Genomic DNA, 20,513 nt, shown 5'->3' with positions numbered 1-20,513 from the left:
GCTTTTCTATTTTAGTTGATCTGTTTCTGTTTCATATTTTTTCTATCACAGTATTGATTTTTTCCGCAACACTGAAAATATTCTGAATAGGCAACAAATGCCCTTTGTAAATGCCCATAATTACTCAACGGTTTCACTTTCATTCGCTGTCATTCATCCGCCGATTTGACTGTGAGTAGGCAATTTAGTAAACAGTAGCTACATATATGTAAGGTACCTGCAAGCTAACTATTTTGACGCGGAATTGATGTCAGTGACACAGTCGAAAATACGAAGCTAAAGATCTCAAGTCCGAAACCGAATCCGAATCCGAACCCAAGTCGGAGCTAAAGCTAAGCTTTCTGAGTGGGCTCGGCAAATGAAATATATGAGAAATCCTCCTGAGATGAGTGAGCATTTCGTGGAGCATCCACAACACGCTGCCTTTAGATTAGTTTAGTTTAGTTCGTTTACGGTCTTGTCCGAATTGAGATCGTCTCGGCTACCGTCTTGGATACTTTTATACGAGGAGCGCGATAGAAACAAAACAAATTAAAATAGTAATACCTACTCTCGTAAGTTATGCAAGGGCAAATAAATTACAAAAATTAGCCCAAAGTGTGAAAAAGTTCAAGGGGCGAAGTTCTGGAAAAGTTGCCATACAAATATTTATCAAGAACAGCACAATCAAGATAAAGTTCAAGTGATAAGCAGCGCATTAATTTAAATATGCTAAGTGAATTGTGGGCACACACAGGCCATACATACCGACACACACATGGGGGTACCACTGGTACACATTAAATAATAGAGCACACGTTGAGGGATTGGGAAAGATTCTGTTTTCCGGAGAGGGGGCGTGAATGAAAGCCCCGTCGGGACAGACGGTAATAAACGAATTCGCTCTCTCTGCAGCTCTGTGACTAAACTAATTTGGCACTCGAGCGGAGATAGCGATAGTGACTATATCACATTGATCCTCGTCCCTAATCCGAAACAAAAACAATGAGCACGCATATATGGTGTTTGTCCGCGGGGGGCGGGCAGCCCCATATACTACATATGTAGATCTTATTTCCCTGGAAATCTCAGGCAATGACTCGGCTGAGATTTACGTGCTCATCAATGTGCAAATGCAAGCCCACCAAAACCCACTGGCGGCGCTATAAGATAAGTCCCGTCTGGAGCCTTGCCGGCCTTATCACACACTTTTGCTGTCTATTTTATAATTTTAGTACCCGAACTCAACCCGCAAACAAATTGTAAATTTCGCAGGCGTCAACAGAAGCAGCATGAGCGGACATCAACGTGTCTCGGGAATCGTCCAAGATTAGCTTAATGGCTGGAGGGGAGTGATTACCCGGGCCAGAGATAATATTTTGATAAAATATTTGATGCAAACTGTCGGAACGTCACTATTTTGAGCCAAATCTTGGGAGAGTCTGTCGGGATCCGGCCGTCCGTCGATACAGTTAAGATCCGTGGCCCCCGGACCACATCATGCCACTCGATCCGCGACCGTCCACGCGCCTGGTTGTTTTGTAGAACCGAAAATTTCACCGCAGAACCCAGCTAATTGCCCGCGAAAATTAAGAAAATTATTGTGAGAGACTGTACAAGCTATACAAGTACTGTGTGTGAGTTCGGTGCCCGAAAGCGGAAGAGACCAATGTACCAAGTGCGATCGCAACCCGAGGAGACCCCCAACTAGGATGGTGCAGAGCGAGAATCCCAGCAGCCTGGGACCCGAGGAGCAGGATGTGGAGACTGGCAGCCCCGAATCCCGAGACGAATCGGACGTTGAGTCCCGACTCCTGGACAATGGCAAAACCCACGACAAGGAAAAGGAGGCGGGAATCAATCTGGACGGCGAGGAGGCCACACCGAAGAAAGGCAAGTCCAAAAAGAAGAAACAGAAGTCCGAACAGGATCGGCTCATGACGGCGGAAATCAACAAGTTGCTGGAGGAATCTCCGCTGGAGAGGAACGTAACCTGCGGCTTCTGGATATTTAAGGGAAGGTTCTATCAACGGTAAGTTAACTCAAATTTTATTTAAAAAAGTTATGTTTAAAAAGCATTCGAGAACAAAAATACAGCATAATCTTTATATTAAAAGGATATAATTCATCCTATTAAGCTAGGAACAAATGTAAATTTATATGTATTATATATCTTTAAATTACTTTTCACATTAATCCTTCTAATTTGTTAAACCAAACCAATATAAACCCTTCTTAACATTTTCCCCTTTAGATTTGCCAACCAAACTGCATACGTTTTGCTCTACGGCATCGTGGGCTGCATCTTTTCAATGACATATGCCTACTTTAATGGCACAATCACCACAATAGAGAAGCGCTTTAAGATACCCTCGAAGAACACGGGCATTATATCGGTGGGCAATGATATAAGCCAGACTTTGGTGTCTGCGGTTTTGGCCTACTATGCGGGAAAGGGTCATCGGCCGAGATGGATTGGGTTTGGTAAGATGTGGACAAGAATTAAGTTTCCCAGAAAAAAATTTAGAGCCCTCTTCTTTACTTAGGTCTCCTAACCATCGTATGTTTCTGCGTTCTAACCACCGCACCACATTTCCTCTACGGACCCGGCGAGGATGCACTGGCTCTGACCTCGGAGTTTGGCGGGATGCCCGATGAAAATGCCACAATGGAGGCCATTGAGGAGCAGCGATCCAAGACGCTTTGTCGTTTGAATGGCGGCGGGGCGGAATGTGAAGTCGGTGAAGGGAACTTTGCGCCCCAACTCCTGCTCTTTGTGGCGCAGTTTATATCTGGAATCGGGGGATCCCTATACTACACCTTGGGAGTGTCCTACATGGACGACAACACTAAAAAGTCCAAGACACCGGCCTTGCTGAGTAAGTGCCATACTAGTTCTAACCAACCGGAACCGAAGAAAATTATGATGGGGCAGGTGGTTAATCTCCTATGTCTAAGTTGCCTTGAACCTTTTGTAAGTCCATTGAGATAAGCTAACATAATCGCAAAAATCTTAGTCATTTACGCTGACTCAGGAGCCATTTCTAGAACATCCATATGCAAAAGTTTGGGAATTTCCAAAATATATACGGCTGGAAATAACCGACTTATGCATACCTTTCCCCTTCTTTTTATCCAAGTCAAGTAGATATTGAAATGTTAAAATTTATTAAGCTGAAGGACCGTTATGAAGGTATTCAAAAAGTATGCAACAACAAATTTGTTCCAAAAACCACCCCACCACCAAATCATGATTTATTCTTCAAGTGCCGCACTTTTCAAGAAAAGAATACTTTAGAAGAAAGGGTATACAAAACTTTAGTGGACATACATTTTCTACTTCAATATTTCTGTTGTTTAATGTCAGATAATAAAGAGTTATCTTTTTACAGACTTTAAGAAAATATTTCTTTAGCTGCTAGTCAAACTAATGAAGCTTTGTAGTTTTAACTTAAAAGATATGCTTATCTCTTAGAAGATTGCCGTAAGTGCAGCCGGGGGCATTTACTGAACATAATAAAGTGAAATATTTAGATATAATGTGAATATTTTTAGATTTAAAATGGCAAATCCTTTCTCCATTTTACCAGGTCTCTCGTACTTCCTGCGCATGTTGGGTCCTGCCATTGGCTACGCCTTGGCATCCTTCTGCCTGCGCCTGTACATCGCTCCGCAGATGCATCCGGTGATCAACAACAAGGATCCGCGCTGGCTGGGTGCCTGGTGGTTGGGCTGGTTGGTGATGGGCTGCCTGCTTTCCTTCTCAGGGGTTTTCCTCTCGATGTTCCCCAAAGAATTACCCAGAGCAGTGGCTCGCAGGAAGGTGGAGGAGAATCGCAGGCGCGAAAAGGAGCGACTAACGATGAAGAGTACGGAGAAGGAACGCCTAACGGCCGAGTTGGACCAAAAGGCTCCCGCGGAAGGGAAAGCCTCCTTCCAGGACATGCTGAAGACCTTCCGCCGCCTGATCACCAATAAGACCTATATGTGCAACACCCTCTCGAGCATTTTCTACCTGGTTGGCTATACGCCCTACTGGATATTCACGCCCAAGTACATCGAAGTGCAGTATCGCCAGTCGGCGGCCACTTCGTCCATGGTCACCGGAACAGTGGCCCTGGCCTTCTCCGCCGTGGGAGTCCTGCTCTCCGGCTTCATCATCTCCCGCTATAAACCCAGGGCCCGCTACATGGCCGCCTGGAACGTGATCGTGGGCTTCCTCACGGTGGCCGGTATCCTGGCCTACGCCTTCATCGGCTGCCCGGGTAACGAAAGCTCCGTGATTGTCAACATCCATGATAGTTCCCTCGCGGGCAACACCACCACCTGCAATTCGGCCTGCTCCTGCGATTACGTCCGCTACTCTCCAGTTTGTGGCGAGAACAACATGACCTACATATCAGCCTGCCACGCGGGATGCAAAAGTCTGCATGTCAACTCGGAAGGAAAAAAGGTGGGTAAATACTGAAATGTAAAAAAATCTAGATTATAAAATGTTTTTAAATGTCTGCAGATCTTCTACGATTGCTCCTGCATTCCTGGCGACGACACTGGCAATTCCACGGGCCAATTCAAGCGCCTAACCAGCTCCGATTTGAATAGCGATGACTTTGGTCAGGACACATCGATGCTCAGTCCATTGGAGGTAAGCCCACGCTTCAAGTACACCTTCGAATGATTAGCACCTCATTCTTTTCAAGAGTCTGGCGAATGGCCAGGCAATGCCCGGGGCCTGTCCCGTGAACTGCTGGACCCAATTCGTGGCCTTTTTGGCCGTGATGTGCTGCCTTAAGTTCGTGGGTGCCAGTGGCAGGGCCTCCAACTTCCTGGTCTCCGTACGTTGTGTCCCCGAAAAGGACAAGACGGCGGCCATGGGCTTTGGCATGACCCTCTGCTCGATGCTGGCCTTCATTCCCAGTCCGATATTCTTCGGTTGGGTCTTCGATAGGGTCTGCCTGGTGTGGGGCAAGACCTGCACGAACAAGGGAAACTGCTGGCTCTACGATCCGCTTTCCATGAGGTGGGTCTCTCAATAGAGTATGCAAACTTAAAGTTTAAAATCACCCTTCTTTCAAGGTACACGCTGAACTTCACCGCTGCTGTCTTTATTGCCATCGGGGCCATTTTCGATTTGGGCGTCTGGTACTACGCCAAGGATCTGAAAATCTTCGACGAGGACGTCAAGGAGGTGGAGATGCAGATTGTCCAGCACGAGGAGGAGGCCAGCAACGAGAAGAACACCGAGATCTAGACCTAAGTTATTATTACTCCTAAGTGCTGTGTGAGAGTGAGAGTTTTGGTGCCTTGATTTGTCAATATCCATGTGTGATTCCTCCCCCGTAGAGTCCAGTACCATAATAAACGGTATTGTATCAGTAAGGTTGCCCCACTGTATATACTCGTATGGTGATTGCTGACAATTAAAGAGCAGATCCCGATTAGAAAGATAAATCTCAGAGGGATTTAGTTATAAAAGCGAAGGTCGTTATCCGTTATCTCGAAGCCTTTTTTGTTTACCCCCCGGCGGCAAGCCGATTGTGGCTTGCTTCTGAGTTGGGGGTTTAGTGTTTTGGAGTAGTTCGACAGTGAAGGATCGACATGGCCAGTGAAGAGATTGAGTCCTCAAAGTTTCTGAAGGATAAAGAGGCGGGCGGAAATGGGAGTGAAAAGCAGGAAGAGCTGGACTCTTCGGATACCACATGTGGTTTCTCAATATTCAAGGGGGCCGCTTTACAGAGGTAGATCATTCTTTTTAGGTGCGGATTTTTCATAATGCCATTGTGATCTGCAGATTTGCTACTGCGCATATGTTTGTGATAATGTACGGAATAGCCAGCTGCTTTCTGGCCATGGCCTTTACCTACTTCACCGGAACCATTACGACGATGGAGAAGCGCTTTAATATACCCACCAAGATATCGGGACTCATAACGGTGGGCAATGATATAAGCACAGTTTTCTCCTCGGCCCTTTTGAGTTACTACGCGAGTCGAGGACACCGCCCGCGTTGGGTTGCATTGGGTAACATCTTTAAAATAGTAATATTCGTTAGTTTGGTTAGTAAATCTCTTACCCCCTTTGCAGGCCTCCTCATTATAGCCCTTTTCTGCTTTCTCATGTTGACCCCGCACTTTTTCTACGGAGCTGGGGAAGAGGCCTTGCAACTCACAGAAGAGTACGGTTTGGAGGAGTCCGTTGTGAATTCTTCTGTAAATTCCACTGAGAAGAATGACTCACTTTGTCATGAGAAGGACTCCAATTGTATAGAGGGAGCTGGGGACTATAAGCCAGTAGTCCTGTTCTTCATCGCTCAGTTTATCGGCGGCATCGGGTGTTCTCTCTTCTACGCTCCGGGTCTCTCTTATATGGATGACAACTCCGCGAGTTCCAAAACGCCAGCCATGCTAAGTATGTTTCGAAATAGGTGATATCACACCTATAATGAATTTTTGATTTACCTAAGGTTGGAGCACCTTTTTGCGGATGCTGGGCCCTGCCATGGGTTTCTCCATGGTCTCCCTGTGCCTCCGGCTCTACATCGATCCCTTCAAGAAGCCGCTGATCACCACGAAAGATCCCCGCTGGATGGGTGCCTGGTGGCTGGGTTGGATTCTCCTCACCTTCATTCTGACCATCTCGGCCTTCTTTGTGGGCATGTTTCCCAAGGAGTTGCCCCGGGCCAAGGCCAGGCGTTTAAAGGCAGAAGGCGAAGAGGATACCCCGCTGGCGGAGCGCTCCCTCCAGGACATGCTGGGCTCCCTCAAGCGACTGGCCGCCAACAAGGTGTACGTGTACAATATGCTGGCCTCGATACTCTACTTCTTCGGCTACATGCCCTACTGGATATTCACCCCGAAGTATATAGAGATCCAGTACCGACAGTCGGCATCGACAGCCACCATGGCCACGGGCACTTGGGCCCTGGGATTCTCGGCAGCGGGAGTTCTGATCTCCGGCTGGGTGATCTCCAAGTACAAGCCGAGTGCCCGGGCCATGGCTGCGTGGAACTTTGTGGTGGACTACCTCACGGTGGCCGGACTAATTTGCTATGTTCTGGTGGGATGCGACGAGGGTGACCGGGCCAATTCCATGTCCATTGTGCCGACTGGCGATAGTTGCAGTGCCTCGTGTGACTGTGAATACGTGTACTACGCTCCGGTTTGCAGTCCTGAGAATATCACCTATATATCCGCCTGCCACGCGGGATGCACCGAAAAGGGGTTGGACGAACTGGGAAGGATTATTTACACGGGCTGTCGGTGCATGGGCAATGCCCTTAACCTGACTTCCGACTTCTCTAACTTCTCACTTGATGCCCAATCGCAGATCGCCTTGGATGGAGCCTGTCCGGTGGACTGCAGCAAGCAGTTCGTCATCTTCATGGTGGTCATGTGCTTCCTTAAGTTCGTGGGCGCCACTGGGAGGTCGAGTAACCTGCTCCTAGCCCTGCGTTGTGTTCCCTCGAAGGATAAAACATTTTCCCTGGGCTTCGGCAGTATGGTTTACTCCGTGCTCACCTTCATTCCCAGCCCCATTGTCTTTGGCTGGATGCTGGACAGCTATTGTCTGGTTTGGGGAAAGACCTGCAGCTCCAAGGGTAACTGCTGGATATACGACACAAAGTCCTTGAGGTGAGTGGTTCTATAATGGAGTAAACTAAATTAAACAAAATATATTTCCTTTTTAGGTACACTATGAACCTAGTGTGTGCTTCTCTGATTTTCCTGGGAAGTTTCTGGAACATTGGTGTCTGGTATCATGCGAAGAATATGAAAGTCTTTGATGAAGAGGAAACAGCGCCCCAAAACAATCAGATTGAAGAAATGGAACTTAAGCAAAAACCAAAAGAAAGCGATACAAAATAAAAAACGATATAATTAAATTCTTTTACTTGTTTGTGCATAATTTTATCGGGGGATACGTGGCCCACAAAAGATTGTGGGCGAATTTCACACGTTTCCGAAAAAGATAAGGTTGTCCCGTCAATTAACAGTTCTTAAAATGTAATTTCCATGCATAGTATATAAATGTCGCCTGTCTGATCCTCACTGTCTAATCTGAGTGACTTGATAAGATCTTAAAGCCGTTTACACAAGAGATGCAGTCTATATGGTGGGGTTATCCGTGATAGCACAATCAGTGTATTCGCGCTGTTTGGAGATGAAAGTTGAAGTATGGCAGAAGACCGAAAACAGGGAACTTTGGAGACAAGTGAAACGCTGCCCTTTATTGAAAAGCCATTTGTAATCGCGGAAAAGTTAAAAGAATCCAGCAACGATGAAACGGAAGGAGAAGAAGAATGTAAAGACACTTCTTGTGGATTCTGGGTTTTCAGGGGTCCTTTTATGCAAAGGTAATGGGAAACCCTTATCAAAACAAATAAATCCTAAGGGTATGCCTGTTTCAGATTTGCTACTGAAAAGATGTACGTTATCCTCTATGGGTTAGCTGGCTGTGTGATGACAATGACCTTTGCTTACTTCAACGGCACCATTACGACCTTGGAGAAGCGCTACAAGATCCCAACAAAGACTTCCGGCATTATATCGGTGGGTAATGACATAAGTACCATGTTAACAGCCGCTCTCCTGGGCTATTATGCTGGAAACGGCCATCGACCCCGCTGGATGGGAATCGGTGAGTTAGGATCTGAGTTCCGTTTTCCCCAATACATCTGATAGTGTCCCGTTTAGGATTACTGACCATCGTGGCCTTCTGCCTGCTAACCAGCTCCCTGCATTTTCTCTACGGCGCTGGCGAAGATGCCCTCAAGTTGACCCGGGAATTCGGACAGGTTAACGAGACCTTGGCCAGGCAAGAAAGGGATAAGAAATTGTGCCAGACTGGGGCAGCAGGATGTGTCCAGGAGGAGGGTCAGTGGGTGCCGCAGGTGTTCCTATTTGTGGCCCAACTCATCTCGGGAGTGGGCCAGGCTCTTTTCTATACCCTGGGCATCGCCTACATGGACGACAATGCCACCAAGTCCAAGACACCAGCCATGTTAAGTAAGTATTAAAGTTGAAGACTGGTTATATTTATTAAGGTTAATTATAATACTAGGCATGTCGACATTCCTGAGGATGCTGGGACCAGCTATTGGCTACTCCTTGGCTGCTCTCTGCCTGCGTCTGTACATTGAGCCCTCGCTGGAGCCACTGATTGGCCGGGAGGATCCGCGATGGCTGGGCGCCTGGTGGCTGGGCTGGCTAGTCCTGGCTGCCGCGACCTTGATCTCTGCCCTGCTGCTGTTCATGTTTCCCAAGGAGCTGCCCAGTTCGAGAAGGAGGCGGCTGCAACTGAAGCACGCGGAACGAAGGCAGTCACTGCCCATCAAGGAGCGATCCTTTGGCGACATGATGAAAACAGTTAGGCGGCTGGCGAGGAATAAGGTGTATGTCTACAACACCATGGCCTCCATTCTCTACTTCTTCGGCTACATGGCCTACTGGATATTCACGCCGAAGTACATCGAAACGCAGTATAGGCAGTCGGCGGCTACGGCTACGATGGCCACGGGAACGGTGGCCCTGGGATTTTCCGCCGCGGGAGTCCTCATCTCCGGCTACGTGATCTCCAAGTACAGGCCGAGTGCCAGGTCAATGGCCTGCTGGAATGCCATTGTGGATTTCGTGACGGTCGCGGGAATTCTGTGCTATGTGGCCATCGGATGTGAAGGTAGCGACAGGCTGAATTCCCTGACCACCTTGTCCGCTGGAAACAGCTGCAGTGCGTCCTGTCACTGCGACTATGTGCACTATGCCCCGGTCTGCAGTCCCGATAACATCACCTACATCTCCGCCTGCCATGCGGGTTGTACGGAAAGGACGAAGGATGCCTTGGGAAGGACCATTTACACGGGTTGCCAGTGCATGGATTCTTCCAGCCTGATCTCTGGTTCTGAGGTGGGTGATAACCAGTCATTAGGTAACTATTTTATTTATGACTCCCTTCATTTCAGTCCCAATTCGCTGTAGACGGAACCTGTCCAGTCGACTGCTTCAACGAGTTCCTGGTGTTTCTGGCGGTGATGTGCTTCCTAAAACTCGTGGGAGCATCTAGTAAATCAACGAATCTGCTCATCGCCCTGCGCTGCATGCCCCCGGAAGACAAGACGTTTGCTCTGGGATTGGGCTCCATGGTAGCTTCTTTACTTGGATTTATTCCAAGTCCTATTTTCTTCGGCTGGCTGATCGATAACTATTGCTTGGTGTGGGGCAAGACCTGTACGAACAAGGGAAACTGTTGGCTCTACGATACGAAATCTTTGAGGTGGGCAGTCCCCAGACTTACAACTTAGATATATTTATTGATAATTTCCATTTGCAGATACGCTTTAAATCTAACAGCCGCATCTTTTATATTTTTGGGCGGCTTTCTCAATATTTCTGTTTGGTATCATGCCAAGAATCTCAAGATATTTGATGAAGAGGATTTACCCAAGGGCGATTCCAATAATAAGGAAGTCGAATTGAAAACAGTGGATTCCAAATCTCCAGAGAATTAATACATTATTCCGTTTTAAGCCAAATAAACAAGCTTTGAATGGAGCTTCACTTTTTTACCGCTCCATTACATATCCAAATTGTTTGTCTTCCTGGTTAAAATCCTTTTTGGCCTTTAAAATGTCCGCTCCGGAAAGCAGTTGTCGGCGATGGATACAGAAAAATTGGGTCGATGGTAAATGTAGGAAATGTTTCGAGTCCTCCTGCGGTCCCTGCATTGACTACAGGGTATCAACGCCCAAAGGAAGCGTAGTTGAGCCGCAGGCGGATGTCGTTCATGCCATTATCGAGCCGCAGGCGAATGTACAGGCCACCATCGAACCGGAAGGTCCTGTGCGGCAGGAGATCAACATCCGGGCAGAGTGCAGCAAGGGGCGTCCGCTCCTGGAGTCCGACAAGGATAAGCTCAGGTGCTGCACCATGTGCGTGGCCCAGGAGCAGAATCTGCGACCCAATCTCTGCTCGGCGGCGTGCAGGCCACTTCAAACTAATTTACACCTAAAGGAGGTAGGAATAGATTCTCATCTCTCTATTCATTTAAAAAACCCCCCATTCCTCAGTGGACCAAGCGGCCCCGGCCCAAACCCACCTACCAACACTCGGTTATCCTAGACAATAACACCATAGTGGGTCGATGCTATCCGATCAAATTCCAGCTGAAGCGCCTGAAGAACAAGTGCTTGGATTGCGGGAACGATCTCTACTTCCGGTATCCCATCACGAACAACAGCGACCTTCTGCTTATAAAGAACTGCTGCGACGTGGAGGTCTATCCCGCCATGAAAGTGGAGAATATGAACAATGTTAGGGTGACGAAGATATCCGGAGTCAAGAAGTTTGCCAACAGCCTGCTGAAGGAGCATTCCGAGTGCCGATTGTTCACCCTGGCCAGCCAACTTCCGGCAGAAAAACCATTGATGCCCTCGCCCTCAAGGAGGAGTACTCGAAAGAGCCGGAAGAGTACGAGGAAGAGCAGAAAGAGTAGAAAGAGTACTCGGGCCAGCAGGAAAAGTAGGAAGAGCAGTAAGAAATAAGACAAAATATGCCTATAAATCCCCTGAACGGACAAAAATAACGGACAGAATACTAGAAAAATTAACAAACTAATTATATAAAAAAAATATAATACATTTTGTTCTATATCCCTATAAATTGCTTATCAAAAATAAAATCTAAAAGGAACATGAGCTCAAAATAAATTCGAGTATAACAGTTATACCATAAGGACAAAACCCTCAACGGTCAGAATACTAGTAAAATAACGAAATAATGATATGAAAATATAATAAATTTAAGAACCCAAATTAATCCATATTGCTTTTTAAACATAGAACATCTGAAAGGAACATGGGCTCAAAATAAATTCGAGTAAAACTCAAAATCTCAATGGGAACTTAAAATTGAGTAAAAGCTTGGCTCCAAATCGCTCAAATCGTTGGAGCTTCACCTTAGCTTCTGCTGCAAAGCTCCTTTCGCAAGCTTGGAATCCACAGTCCAAAAATCACTTGTTCCGTGTAGTTGTATATCTAGTGTAAATTTAATTCAAATTCAGTCGCATAAGCATACATACATAGCGTAATCCTAGAATATAATTTATGATTCAGCTTACAACGTTAATCGAGAATCAAGTGAGAATCGAAAGGAACGGGATTGGGGGACGGGGGAGTACCTAGTTTCGTTATAATTCAAGACTTTTTGCGTTCGATTGATGTGCTGCGGTTAGTTACGAGATACAAATTACGAATACTTGATGCTGTTAGCCCGGCTGCTGCTCAGCCCTGGGTTCATACGAGATTTAAAACTTAGAGTCTAGCCGACGGACCGATCTCTATACGCGGTCTTTAATCTATAATTGCTTGACTTGCAGCGCTATAAATTTAGAATTGTTTCTGCATTTCGTCGGGTCGTTTGGGCTAGTTTTTGGAAAACTGTTGGAACACTTGGCCACTGAAATGCGTCTGGTTAGTCAATTGCTAGATTTATAGTTATAGTTATGGTATAGCTAACGCTATGGCTAGGGCTATAGCTACTATCGTTAACGTTCTGCGCAAGGCGTTGTATTGCAGTTACACCGATCATTTTGAGTGATTTCGTATGTCACAACTATAGTAATTATACTTCAAGTAGTCGACTATGCTCTATGCTACGTAGTCTAGTCTATATGCACTTGATTATTAGTTTAATTTAAAAATTAGCTACTCGTCGTTCGGTCTACTGCTAGATGGATACATGTAAATATGTGTATAATTTAATTTAAATAAGCGTCTCTATACTGTCGTGTCACGTCGCGTTCCTTCGGCCTGTCAACAGTCAATCAAGGTTATTTGTGCTAAACGGGACAAGCAGTCTGTTCCGCTGGCCCTGGAAGCGTGTCAGTTGCCTATGCATCCACTGGGAAGAAGTCTTTCAGTAGGGTGGTGCGGCGCTTCTCGGCGATGTCCATTTGATTCTCCAGATCGCCCAGGTCCGTTGTCTCGGCGCGCTCAATTTTCCACGACAGGTTCTCGATCTCGGCCTCCAGTTGTGCCTGCAGGGGAAAAACATTTGTAATTTGATAGCTAGCCAGAATAAAAATTCACCCAGACCAACCTGCTGGTACTCGAAGAGATTCTTACGCGAACCCGCCTCCATGTAGTAGGCGTAGGGATAGGTGTACTGCAGGGTGTATCGACACTTGGCCAGCAGTGCCGCCGCGTTGAAGAGATACTGCCAGTCGATCCAGGTGCCGCTGCCGTTCATCACCTTGGAGTTGATCCGCTGGCGCAGCCGGTCGATCGTCTGCTGCTCGAGTTTCAGGGACTTGGAGTGGTTCTCCCAGCGCTCGTAGTAGTGCAGGTACTTCTTGAGCGCCTCACGCGCCTGCACGTGCACCGACTCGTTGGCAATGTTGGGGTTGTCCTTGTAGCGCGAGCACTCGTAGTACTCGGAGCCGTGCGTCTTCCAGTCGCCCAGGCACATCCAGCAAAAGTCGTGCTTGCAGTTGAAGCACTGCATGTGATTGCAGCCGCCGTTCTTCTCGATGCATATGTGACACTTGGGGCAGTCTTTGGTGTGGGCGCTGATGTAGTTGGCCGTCTCGCTGTCGTCGGCGCACTTGGTCAGCCACTTCTTGATCACCTGGCAGTCGGTGGGCGCGTGGTAGTCCATGCCGCACCGGAAGCAGAAGCCCGTGTGGCAAGCCTTGCAGATGGCACGTTTGGCGGAGATCTCCGATGATTGCACAATTATCTGGCAGTTGGGCCCGGGACAGAAGCGCAGTTCCGGGTGCGACTTGACGTAGTCCTTGAACGCGAACTGCTGGTACTTGTCCCGCATCACGGGACGCGTGACCAGCGTCAGCACCAGGTCCTCGGGCACCCGGACATTGCACATTTGGGCCATGCAGCCGATCTGCGTGGAGATGCCCTGGAAAATCTGCGTCTCGAAGTAAATGGTCCAGCAGTCCTTGCAGAACGAGTGGCCGCAGGCCAGGCTGTAGAACTTGTCGCCCAGCTGGGAGCTGGCGCAAACGGGGCACATCTGGCTGCGATACTGCGGCGCCGTCGAGGCCGTCGTCTTGTATCCGCTGCTCCCCAGTCGCAGCAGCTGGGCACTGGCCGCCGCCGCAGCCGCACTCGTCGAGGCGGTATCCGCCACGGCCACCGTAGGCGGCTTGATGCGCGCCGTCACCAACAGCGCGTTGGCGTCCTGGCGGTACTTCTCCACAACGGCCACGTTGTTCCACTGGTGCTCCAGCAGCAGCACCTTGGCCAGCGAGGGCGTGATCTGCAGGATGGTGTTCAGCTTCTCCACGCGCTCGTTGAGCAGTTTCTCGATGTCCTCCACCGTGAGGCAGTCGAACTCGAAGTACTCGGGATCGGCCCGTTTCGGATCCAAGCGCTCCACATCGCAGTCCTCGCCTGTAAGGGTGGGGAATATAAATTAGTTAAAGGTCTTAAGTGGTTGAAAATTATTTTAACAAACTTAATTTTTGGATTTATAATATAATTTATTTACCTTAAAAATAAATAACAATAATAACATTTTTCCCAAAACAAATTAAAAAGTAGGTACTACAATTCTTATTGTAAGTACTTCGTTTGTAATTTAAACTAAATTGCTTACTTTCATTACTAGAACGGAAATTTAACACAACAAGGGTTGATTGTAAGGGACTTTGAGTTAACATTGGAGTTGCATACAATTGGATACTTTTAATCCCTTATTGTATGAAACTGGTTACAGTTACAGTGGTCTCGTCAGTTACATAAGTTGGGAAAGAATAGTTTTGTTTAACAAGGAGTAAAACATAATCTTTTCATAGCCTGAAACTATAACAGTTTAGGAATACTTTTGTATACCAAGTAGGGCTTAGTCGGATCGTAAAAGATTGCTATCCTGCACTTTGTTAGCCATGCCCTTTGGCTAATTCACGAAAACAAGCCGCTCGACAAGGCTGCCATAGAAATGCTCGATGTTCCGACGTTACGGGTATCTGATTGAAGGCTGTGCTACGCGGCGTCTTGGCCAGGTCGGAACAATAAGGGACAGGTCAAGAAGCGGAGACCGAGTTGACGGAAGAGCAGGCACAAAACAAAATGCAACTGTGTACTTGAGCACGCACCTGAGGTGGTGGTGGTGTGTGTGTGTGTGTGCTGGTGTTGGTTGTGGAGCTGCGAAGAGCGTGAGCGGAGTGGCGGCCAATAATGAAGCCCAGCCACAAAACACAAACCTCGCAATCAGTCGCAACTCGCAACTACGAATTGTACTTGCCCAAGCACTGAGAGAAATTACACGTTTTTTAGGATTTGTATCTTGAATTCAAGAATAAAAAAAATTATGTATTTCTAAATCTGATATTTTTGAAATCATAATGATTTCAAGACTTCCAATATTTACCACTATCAAATAAAAACACCTCTTAACGAGGTAAAAAACTAGTGACGAACGCACCTTCAACATACAAAAGTTCTGATATCAGCATTTGTGACGAAAAATTATTACACTCGTCATTAAATAGACTTTCTAATATTTTCTCATTCGGGCCGCCCTAGCAAACTATTCCAGCCCTTTTCCCTTTACAGGCATTTTCTATTGCAGCGTGCCGAATGAGAAAATATTAGAAAGTCTATTTAATGACGAGTGTAATAATTTTTCGTCACAAATGCTGATATCAGAACTTTTGTATGTTGAAGGTGCGTTCGTCACTAGTTTTTTACCTCGTTAAGAGGTGTTTTTATTTGATATCAGAAGTTTTTGTTTGTTTACATTTGCTCTCATAGGAGCTACTATATACATTTAAATTTAAATTGGTCAATCATAATTTGTAAGCCATTTTATTTAAACGAATTAAGTTAAAAAGGCGATGAAGTATATCAAAATACCTTTTAAACGAGTTATAGCACATGTCTGTAGCTTTAGTAGTGTTGAACTTACAAACTAACGAAATTTAGCTATTTTTAGCTTTTTTCCCGCTGAAGTAGCGGTTTTTTCCAAAAGTCGTAGAACAAAAGATTCCTATATGGAACTCTTAAGTGCAAATTTGCTGATTCCATGACCCTAAAATACAGTTCGTATACCCTCACATAAAATTCAATACTCAGGGAGCGTTAGTTGTTCGAGCTGGCAAAAGTGGCTATTTTCGTATAAAAATAACTTTTAAACGTGACTTTTTACAGTAATGTGTTATATACCAAAATTTAAGGAATCTTAAGGGCTATACTGTTTAAAGTTGTAAAGAAAATCGTTAGAGCCGTTTTTGAGAAAATTAAAAAAAAGCTAAAAAGAAAGTTTAAAAAAAATGTCTTTTGTTCATATCTTTTTAACTATTACATTTACACAAATTGCATATAGAGGGGGTTTATAGCATTTAAAAATACCTTTCAAACGAGATGCAGCACAAGTCTGTAGCTTTAGTAGTATAGAAGTTACGGAATTCCGAATTTTAGCTATTTATAGCTGTTTTCCCGCTAAACTAGCGAGTTTTTCCAAAAGTGGTAGAACAAAATTTTGTTATATCGATGTGATGGACGTCATATCAAATTTTCAAAACTTAAAAAACATGTTTTGGACAAACTGACAAACTGACAAACAGAATTAAATTTTCATTTTGGGAAGACGAAGAAAATCTTAATGTGCATAAAGTTAGCGATGCAACTTTTGAAAATGCAAATTTTTTTCTATCGACAATTTGCCGTTATTTATCCGTAAATTATTCGTGAAAGAAAAAAATTTGCCGCTCAATTATTTTTAAAATTATGAGATGTTCTGCTAAGTTGATATCAACTTAGCAGAACACCCCCACTAAAGTTCAAAATATCCAAAATCTTTTTTAATGGGAATTTGCCGTTATTTTGCCGTAAATTATTCGTGAAAGAAAAAATTTAGTTGCTCTTGTTTTAACATTGTTTTTTTAAAAAAACATAGTTGTTCTGCTAAGTTGATATCAACTTAGCAGAACACCCCCACTAAAGTTCAAAATTTCCAAAATCTTTTCTAATGGGAATTTGCCGTTATTTATCCGTAAATGATTCGCGAAAGAAAAAATTTTGTTGCTCTTGTTTTAACATTTTTTTTTTAAAACACATAGTTGTTCTGCTAAGTTGATATCAACTTAGCAGAACACCCCCACTAAAGTCCAAAATATCCAAAATCTTTTTTAATGGGAATTTGCCGTTATTTTGCCGTAAATTATTCGTGAAAGAAAAAATTTAGTTGCTCTTGTTTTAACATTTTTTTTTTAAAACACATAGTTGCTCTGCTAAGTTGATATCAACTTAGCAGAACACCCATACCAAAGTGTAAAATTTCCAAAATCTTTTTTAATGGGAATTTGCCGTTATTTATCCGTAAATGATTCGCGAAAGAAAAAATTTAGTTGCTCTTGTTTTAACATTTTTTTTTTAAAACACATAGTTGCTCTGCTAAGTTGATATCAACTTAGCAGAACACCCCCACTAAAGTTCAAAATTTCCAAAATCTTTTCTAATGGGAATTTGCCGTTATTTATCCGTAAATGATTCGCGAAAGAAAAAATTTTGTTGCTCTTGTTTTAACATTTTTTTTTTAAAACACATAGTTGTTCTGCTAAGTTGATATCAACTTAGCAGAACACCCCCACTAAAGTCCAAAATATCCAAAATCTTTTTTAATGGGAATTTGCCGTTATTTATCCGTAAATGATTCGCGAAAGAAAAAATTTTGTTGCTCTTGTTTTAACATTTTTTTAATAATAGTTGTTCTGCTAACATATGTATGTACAACGCGGACGGTAGCAGAGCTCTGCTGACGTCGACGTCAAATGTGTAAAATTTCCGCGAATTCTGCTTCTGTGAGAAGCAACATCCATTTTTCATGTTTAAAATTTTTAACTTTTGATTATGTGTAATTCTGTAAATAATATTGACTCAGACTCACTGCAGAAATTAATAAACCTCCAGGACGCAGAATTCGCGGGAATTTTACACATTTGACGTCGACGTCAGCAGAGCTCTGCTACCGTCCGCGTTGTACATACATATGTTAGCAGAACAACTATTATTAAAAAAAGGTTAAAACAAGAGCAACAAATTTTTTTCTTTCGCGAATCATTTACGAATAAATAACGGCAAATTCCCATTAGAAAAGATTTTGGAAATTTTGAACTTTAGTGGGGGTGTTCTGCTAAGTTGATATCAACTTAGCAGAACATCTCATAATTTTAAAAATAATTGAGCGGCAAATTTTTTTCTTTCACGAATAATTTACGGATAAATAACGGCAAATTGTCGATAGAAAAAAATTTGCATTTTCAAAAGTTGCATTGCTAACTTTATGCACATAAAATCTTATTTTGGCTATAACTTTTGAACGGAGCGTCGGATTTTGACAAATGACCCCTCATTCGACGGGTATTTTCAAAAGGAATACAACTAAAATATTGCGAGGGGGCATTTATCCCCACCGGCCCCAACAGCTCCCAATTTCGAAATTTTCACTTTTTCACTTTCACCGCTCTCTCTCCCAAGCCAATTGATTTTCTTAGAGTCTTGGTATGCAATCCTGTTAGTTTTCGCAATACCTTTCGATAGGTGTATCATTCATTATGATCGGACCATCACAGTAGATTTTCATTTCTTCGTGTATATATAGTAGTCGCCTTCGCACACTCTCCTGGTGCGCTTCGTCACTACATGGACTGCCGTCCATAGTGATAAGGACGTTGGAATTATTCAACTTTTGATTAAATTTAGGCTAATGCTGGTTAATTTAATTGCTGTAATTCTTTTATTAGGAAATCTGTATTATTGAAATACTAATAGAAAACTATTGAAACACAATTTTGTAAATTTATCATTGAAGCTTTAGCATTTTCCTGAATAAACCCCCTTTTTCCCTCTCTGTAGCTACGTGCGTGTGTGTTGGTTTCAAGTTCAATTCCATAATTTCAGCTTCATGGTCAGCGAAGAAAGGGCGGGGACCGAAAGGGGGGCGTGGGGGCTTGGTAGTGGAACCCAAGGCGAATGTCAAGTGCTGAATGCAAATTCTCGGGTCTTATGGGCCTCCCAAAAAGGTGAATAACCAAACCAACTGCCTTGTGAGTGTGTGTGAGTGTAGTTCCTCACAGAAACACTCGTACCCCCATTTGGCCTCAGTTAAATCGATGGCTGATTGTTGTCAGGAGGAAACCCTTTAGTATACTTCCACTGTACTATGATTATCTTACCTGTGTTGTAGTAATCGTAGTCGTCGTCGTACTCCCCATCGTTGTCCGATTCCAGATCCATTTCGATATCAGAGTCCATCTCGGGCAATTGGCGATTGGGATTTAGATTTGGATTTGGGCACGGGATGTTTGGTTGGGAACTCGAAATCCTGGCGAGGACACTCCGTGTGCGAGAGTGTGTGTGTGCGGGGGGTGCCTCTCTTCCGCTTGCTCTTTTGTAACAGTTGTTGTAAGGGCGCTGGTGGTTGCTGTTGTTATTTTTTTTCCAGGCGGTGGATGAAGGACAACGGGGATGGGGGAAGGAGGGATGGTGGATAATGGATAGTGGCCGATTTAGAGCGATGATGCAGTTTCCCGGATGAACCTTGCGGGGGGTTGCTATTCGTCGGCGGGGAGAGGTCCCTTGTTTTATTTTCGTTTATCCACATGCATACACACACACGCGCCCTCTCGCTCTCACGCACACACACTCGCACTCGCACAGCCGTTGCACTCAACTCAAGGTGTTTCTGATTTCCCTGCAGTTTATTTTCATCTTCCGCTATTTTTAGACCAAGTCTATGCACCACTGGCAATGCAGAAAACGCACAGCACTCGCCAGTTGTCACTAACTTTTTGCGTTTCAAGCGAGCACAGCTTTTGCATAGAACATTTTGATTTTGTTTCTTCTTTGTCTTTGTCTTTCTAGTGCTGGGCAACCACTGACGATACTATCGATACAGCAGGGACTGGGGTTCTGCGAAACTATCGAAAGTTTAGTATCGATAGCGGTCATACGATTAAATCAGGTGTTCAAGGCATTTGACGGTTTTTCGTTTATAAGTCGGCTCATCAGCAATTTATAAAAGGGTTTTTTAAATCATCATTAATCATTTTTTAACTTTAAAATGGGATAATAACGTGGAACCATGACCTTAGGTCATTCTTCATATAAGCTTTAGGGCTTTAAAACGTTTTGGGTCGACATAAAAATAAGGTTATTACCCGAATTGTTATTAAATTTGTTACTATCGGAAAAGTATTAAAAGTTTACGGAAAAACATCGAAAGTGTCACTCAATAGTTTGCCAGCTCTAATCGGACTGATAAGAAAACCGCCAATCACAAAATGTTTATCCATGACATAAACCAAAACAACTGCGCCTTTCTAAGACAAAAACCAACTCAGCAATACAATTCGACTCCAACTTTTAAAAAATTTAAAAAATAACTATTTTCCAATGCGAAGAAAGGTGCCCATAATCGGATTGATAACTGAAAGTTTTATATAAGCTCCAATGAAACTCGCCATTTGCCAACCTTTATTTCGAATATAGTCTAGACAAGGCCTTCTTTATTTATTGCTAAAAA

General features: G+C 44.4%; 5 protein-coding genes across 5 annotated transcripts; 4 read left to right on the top strand and 1 right to left on the bottom strand.

Annotated features, from left to right (window-relative positions):
- The first annotated feature begins 1,059 nt into the window (after window positions 1-1,059).
- On the top strand, window positions 1,060-5,362 carry Oatp58Dc (Organic anion transporting polypeptide 58Dc). Its single transcript, XM_017141299.3, has 7 exons — window positions 1,060-2,011; window positions 2,234-2,463; window positions 2,526-2,858; window positions 3,570-4,432; window positions 4,493-4,624; window positions 4,680-4,999; window positions 5,056-5,362. The coding sequence occupies exons 1-7, from the start codon at window positions 1,692-1,694 to the stop codon at window positions 5,228-5,230; spliced, it is 2,373 nt and encodes a 790-aa protein (XP_016996788.2). The 5' UTR covers window positions 1,060-1,691; the 3' UTR covers window positions 5,231-5,362.
- Window positions 5,363-5,577: 215 nt separating this feature from the next.
- Window positions 5,578-7,844, top strand: Oatp58Db (Organic anion transporting polypeptide 58Db). The gene is made up of 5 exons (XM_017141298.3): window positions 5,578-5,717; window positions 5,771-6,000; window positions 6,064-6,387; window positions 6,443-7,610; window positions 7,667-7,844. The coding sequence occupies exons 1-5, from the start codon at window positions 5,578-5,580 to the stop codon at window positions 7,842-7,844; spliced, it is 2,040 nt and encodes a 679-aa protein (XP_016996787.2).
- A 309-nt stretch (window positions 7,845-8,153) lies between these two features.
- On the top strand, window positions 8,154-10,483 carry Oatp58Da (Organic anion transporting polypeptide 58Da). The gene is given in 6 exon segments (XM_044395884.2): window positions 8,154-8,332; window positions 8,387-8,616; window positions 8,673-8,984; window positions 9,040-9,920; window positions 9,923-10,248; window positions 10,306-10,483. Coding segments are annotated over 6 exon segments (2,106 nt in total).
- A 29-nt stretch (window positions 10,484-10,512) lies between these two features.
- Window positions 10,513-11,712, top strand: LOC108057155 (uncharacterized). The gene is made up of 2 exons (XM_017141307.3): window positions 10,513-10,988; window positions 11,042-11,712. Exons 1-2 carry the CDS (start codon window positions 10,602-10,604, stop codon window positions 11,513-11,515), a joined length of 861 nt encoding a protein of 286 aa, XP_016996796.2. The 5' UTR covers window positions 10,513-10,601; the 3' UTR covers window positions 11,516-11,712.
- Window positions 11,713-11,996: 284 nt separating this feature from the next.
- ari-2 (E3 ubiquitin-protein ligase ari-2) lies at window positions 11,997-19,873 on the bottom strand. The gene is made up of 3 exons (XM_017141305.3): window positions 19,165-19,873; window positions 13,071-14,380; window positions 11,997-13,008 (listed from the first exon to the last, which is right to left on the bottom strand). Exons 1-3 carry the CDS (start codon window positions 19,241-19,243, stop codon window positions 12,862-12,864), a joined length of 1,536 nt encoding a protein of 511 aa, XP_016996794.1. The 5' UTR covers window positions 19,244-19,873; the 3' UTR covers window positions 11,997-12,861.
- Between the last annotated feature and the right edge of the window lie 640 nt (window positions 19,874-20,513).

Source organism: Drosophila takahashii, chromosome 2R, assembly GCF_030179915.1.
Source record: "Drosophila takahashii strain IR98-3 E-12201 chromosome 2R, DtakHiC1v2, whole genome shotgun sequence".
Lineage (NCBI taxonomy): Eukaryota > Metazoa > Arthropoda > Insecta > Diptera > Drosophilidae > Drosophila > Drosophila takahashii.
The sequence above is the reverse complement of the archived record's forward strand: the minus strand, read 5'-3'. Positions and strand labels throughout refer to the sequence as shown.

What these genes read in the sequence shown, in the direction of transcription:
- Oatp58Dc (XM_017141299.3), top strand. Translation starts at nt 1,692, where the DNA reads ATGGTGCAGAGCGAGAATCCCAGCAGCCTGGGACCCGAGGAGCAGGAT. An exon ending in CAAGACACCGGCCTTGCTGA is followed by an intron (nt 2,859 to 3,569) that starts GTAAGTGCCATA and finishes CCATTTTACCAG; the next exon opens with GTCTCTCGTACTTCCTGCGC. An exon ending in TACGATCCGCTTTCCATGAG is followed by an intron (nt 5,000 to 5,055) that starts GTGGGTCTCTCA and finishes CCTTCTTTCAAG; the next exon opens with GTACACGCTGAACTTCACCG.
- Oatp58Db (XM_017141298.3), top strand. Translation starts at nt 5,578, where the DNA reads ATGGCCAGTGAAGAGATTGAGTCCTCAAAGTTTCTGAAGGATAAAGAG. An exon ending in CCCGCGTTGGGTTGCATTGG is followed by an intron (nt 6,001 to 6,063) that starts GTAACATCTTTA and finishes CCCCCTTTGCAG; the next exon opens with GCCTCCTCATTATAGCCCTT. An exon ending in CAAAACGCCAGCCATGCTAA is followed by an intron (nt 6,388 to 6,442) that starts GTATGTTTCGAA and finishes GATTTACCTAAG; the next exon opens with GTTGGAGCACCTTTTTGCGG.
- LOC108057155 (XM_017141307.3), top strand. Translation starts at nt 10,602, where the DNA reads ATGTCCGCTCCGGAAAGCAGTTGTCGGCGATGGATACAGAAAAATTGG. An exon ending in CTAATTTACACCTAAAGGAG is followed by an intron (nt 10,989 to 11,041) that starts GTAGGAATAGAT and finishes CCCATTCCTCAG; the next exon opens with TGGACCAAGCGGCCCCGGCC.
- ari-2 (XM_017141305.3), bottom strand. Translation starts at nt 19,243, where the DNA reads ATGGACTCTGATATCGAAATGGATCTGGAATCGGACAACGATGGGGAG. An exon ending in CTACGATTACTACAACACAG is followed by an intron (nt 14,381 to 19,164) that starts GTAAGATAATCA and finishes CCACCCTTACAG; the next exon opens with GCGAGGACTGCGATGTGGAG. An exon ending in ATCTCTTCGAGTACCAGCAG is followed by an intron (nt 13,009 to 13,070) that starts GTTGGTCTGGGT and finishes TTTCCCCTGCAG; the next exon opens with GCACAACTGGAGGCCGAGAT.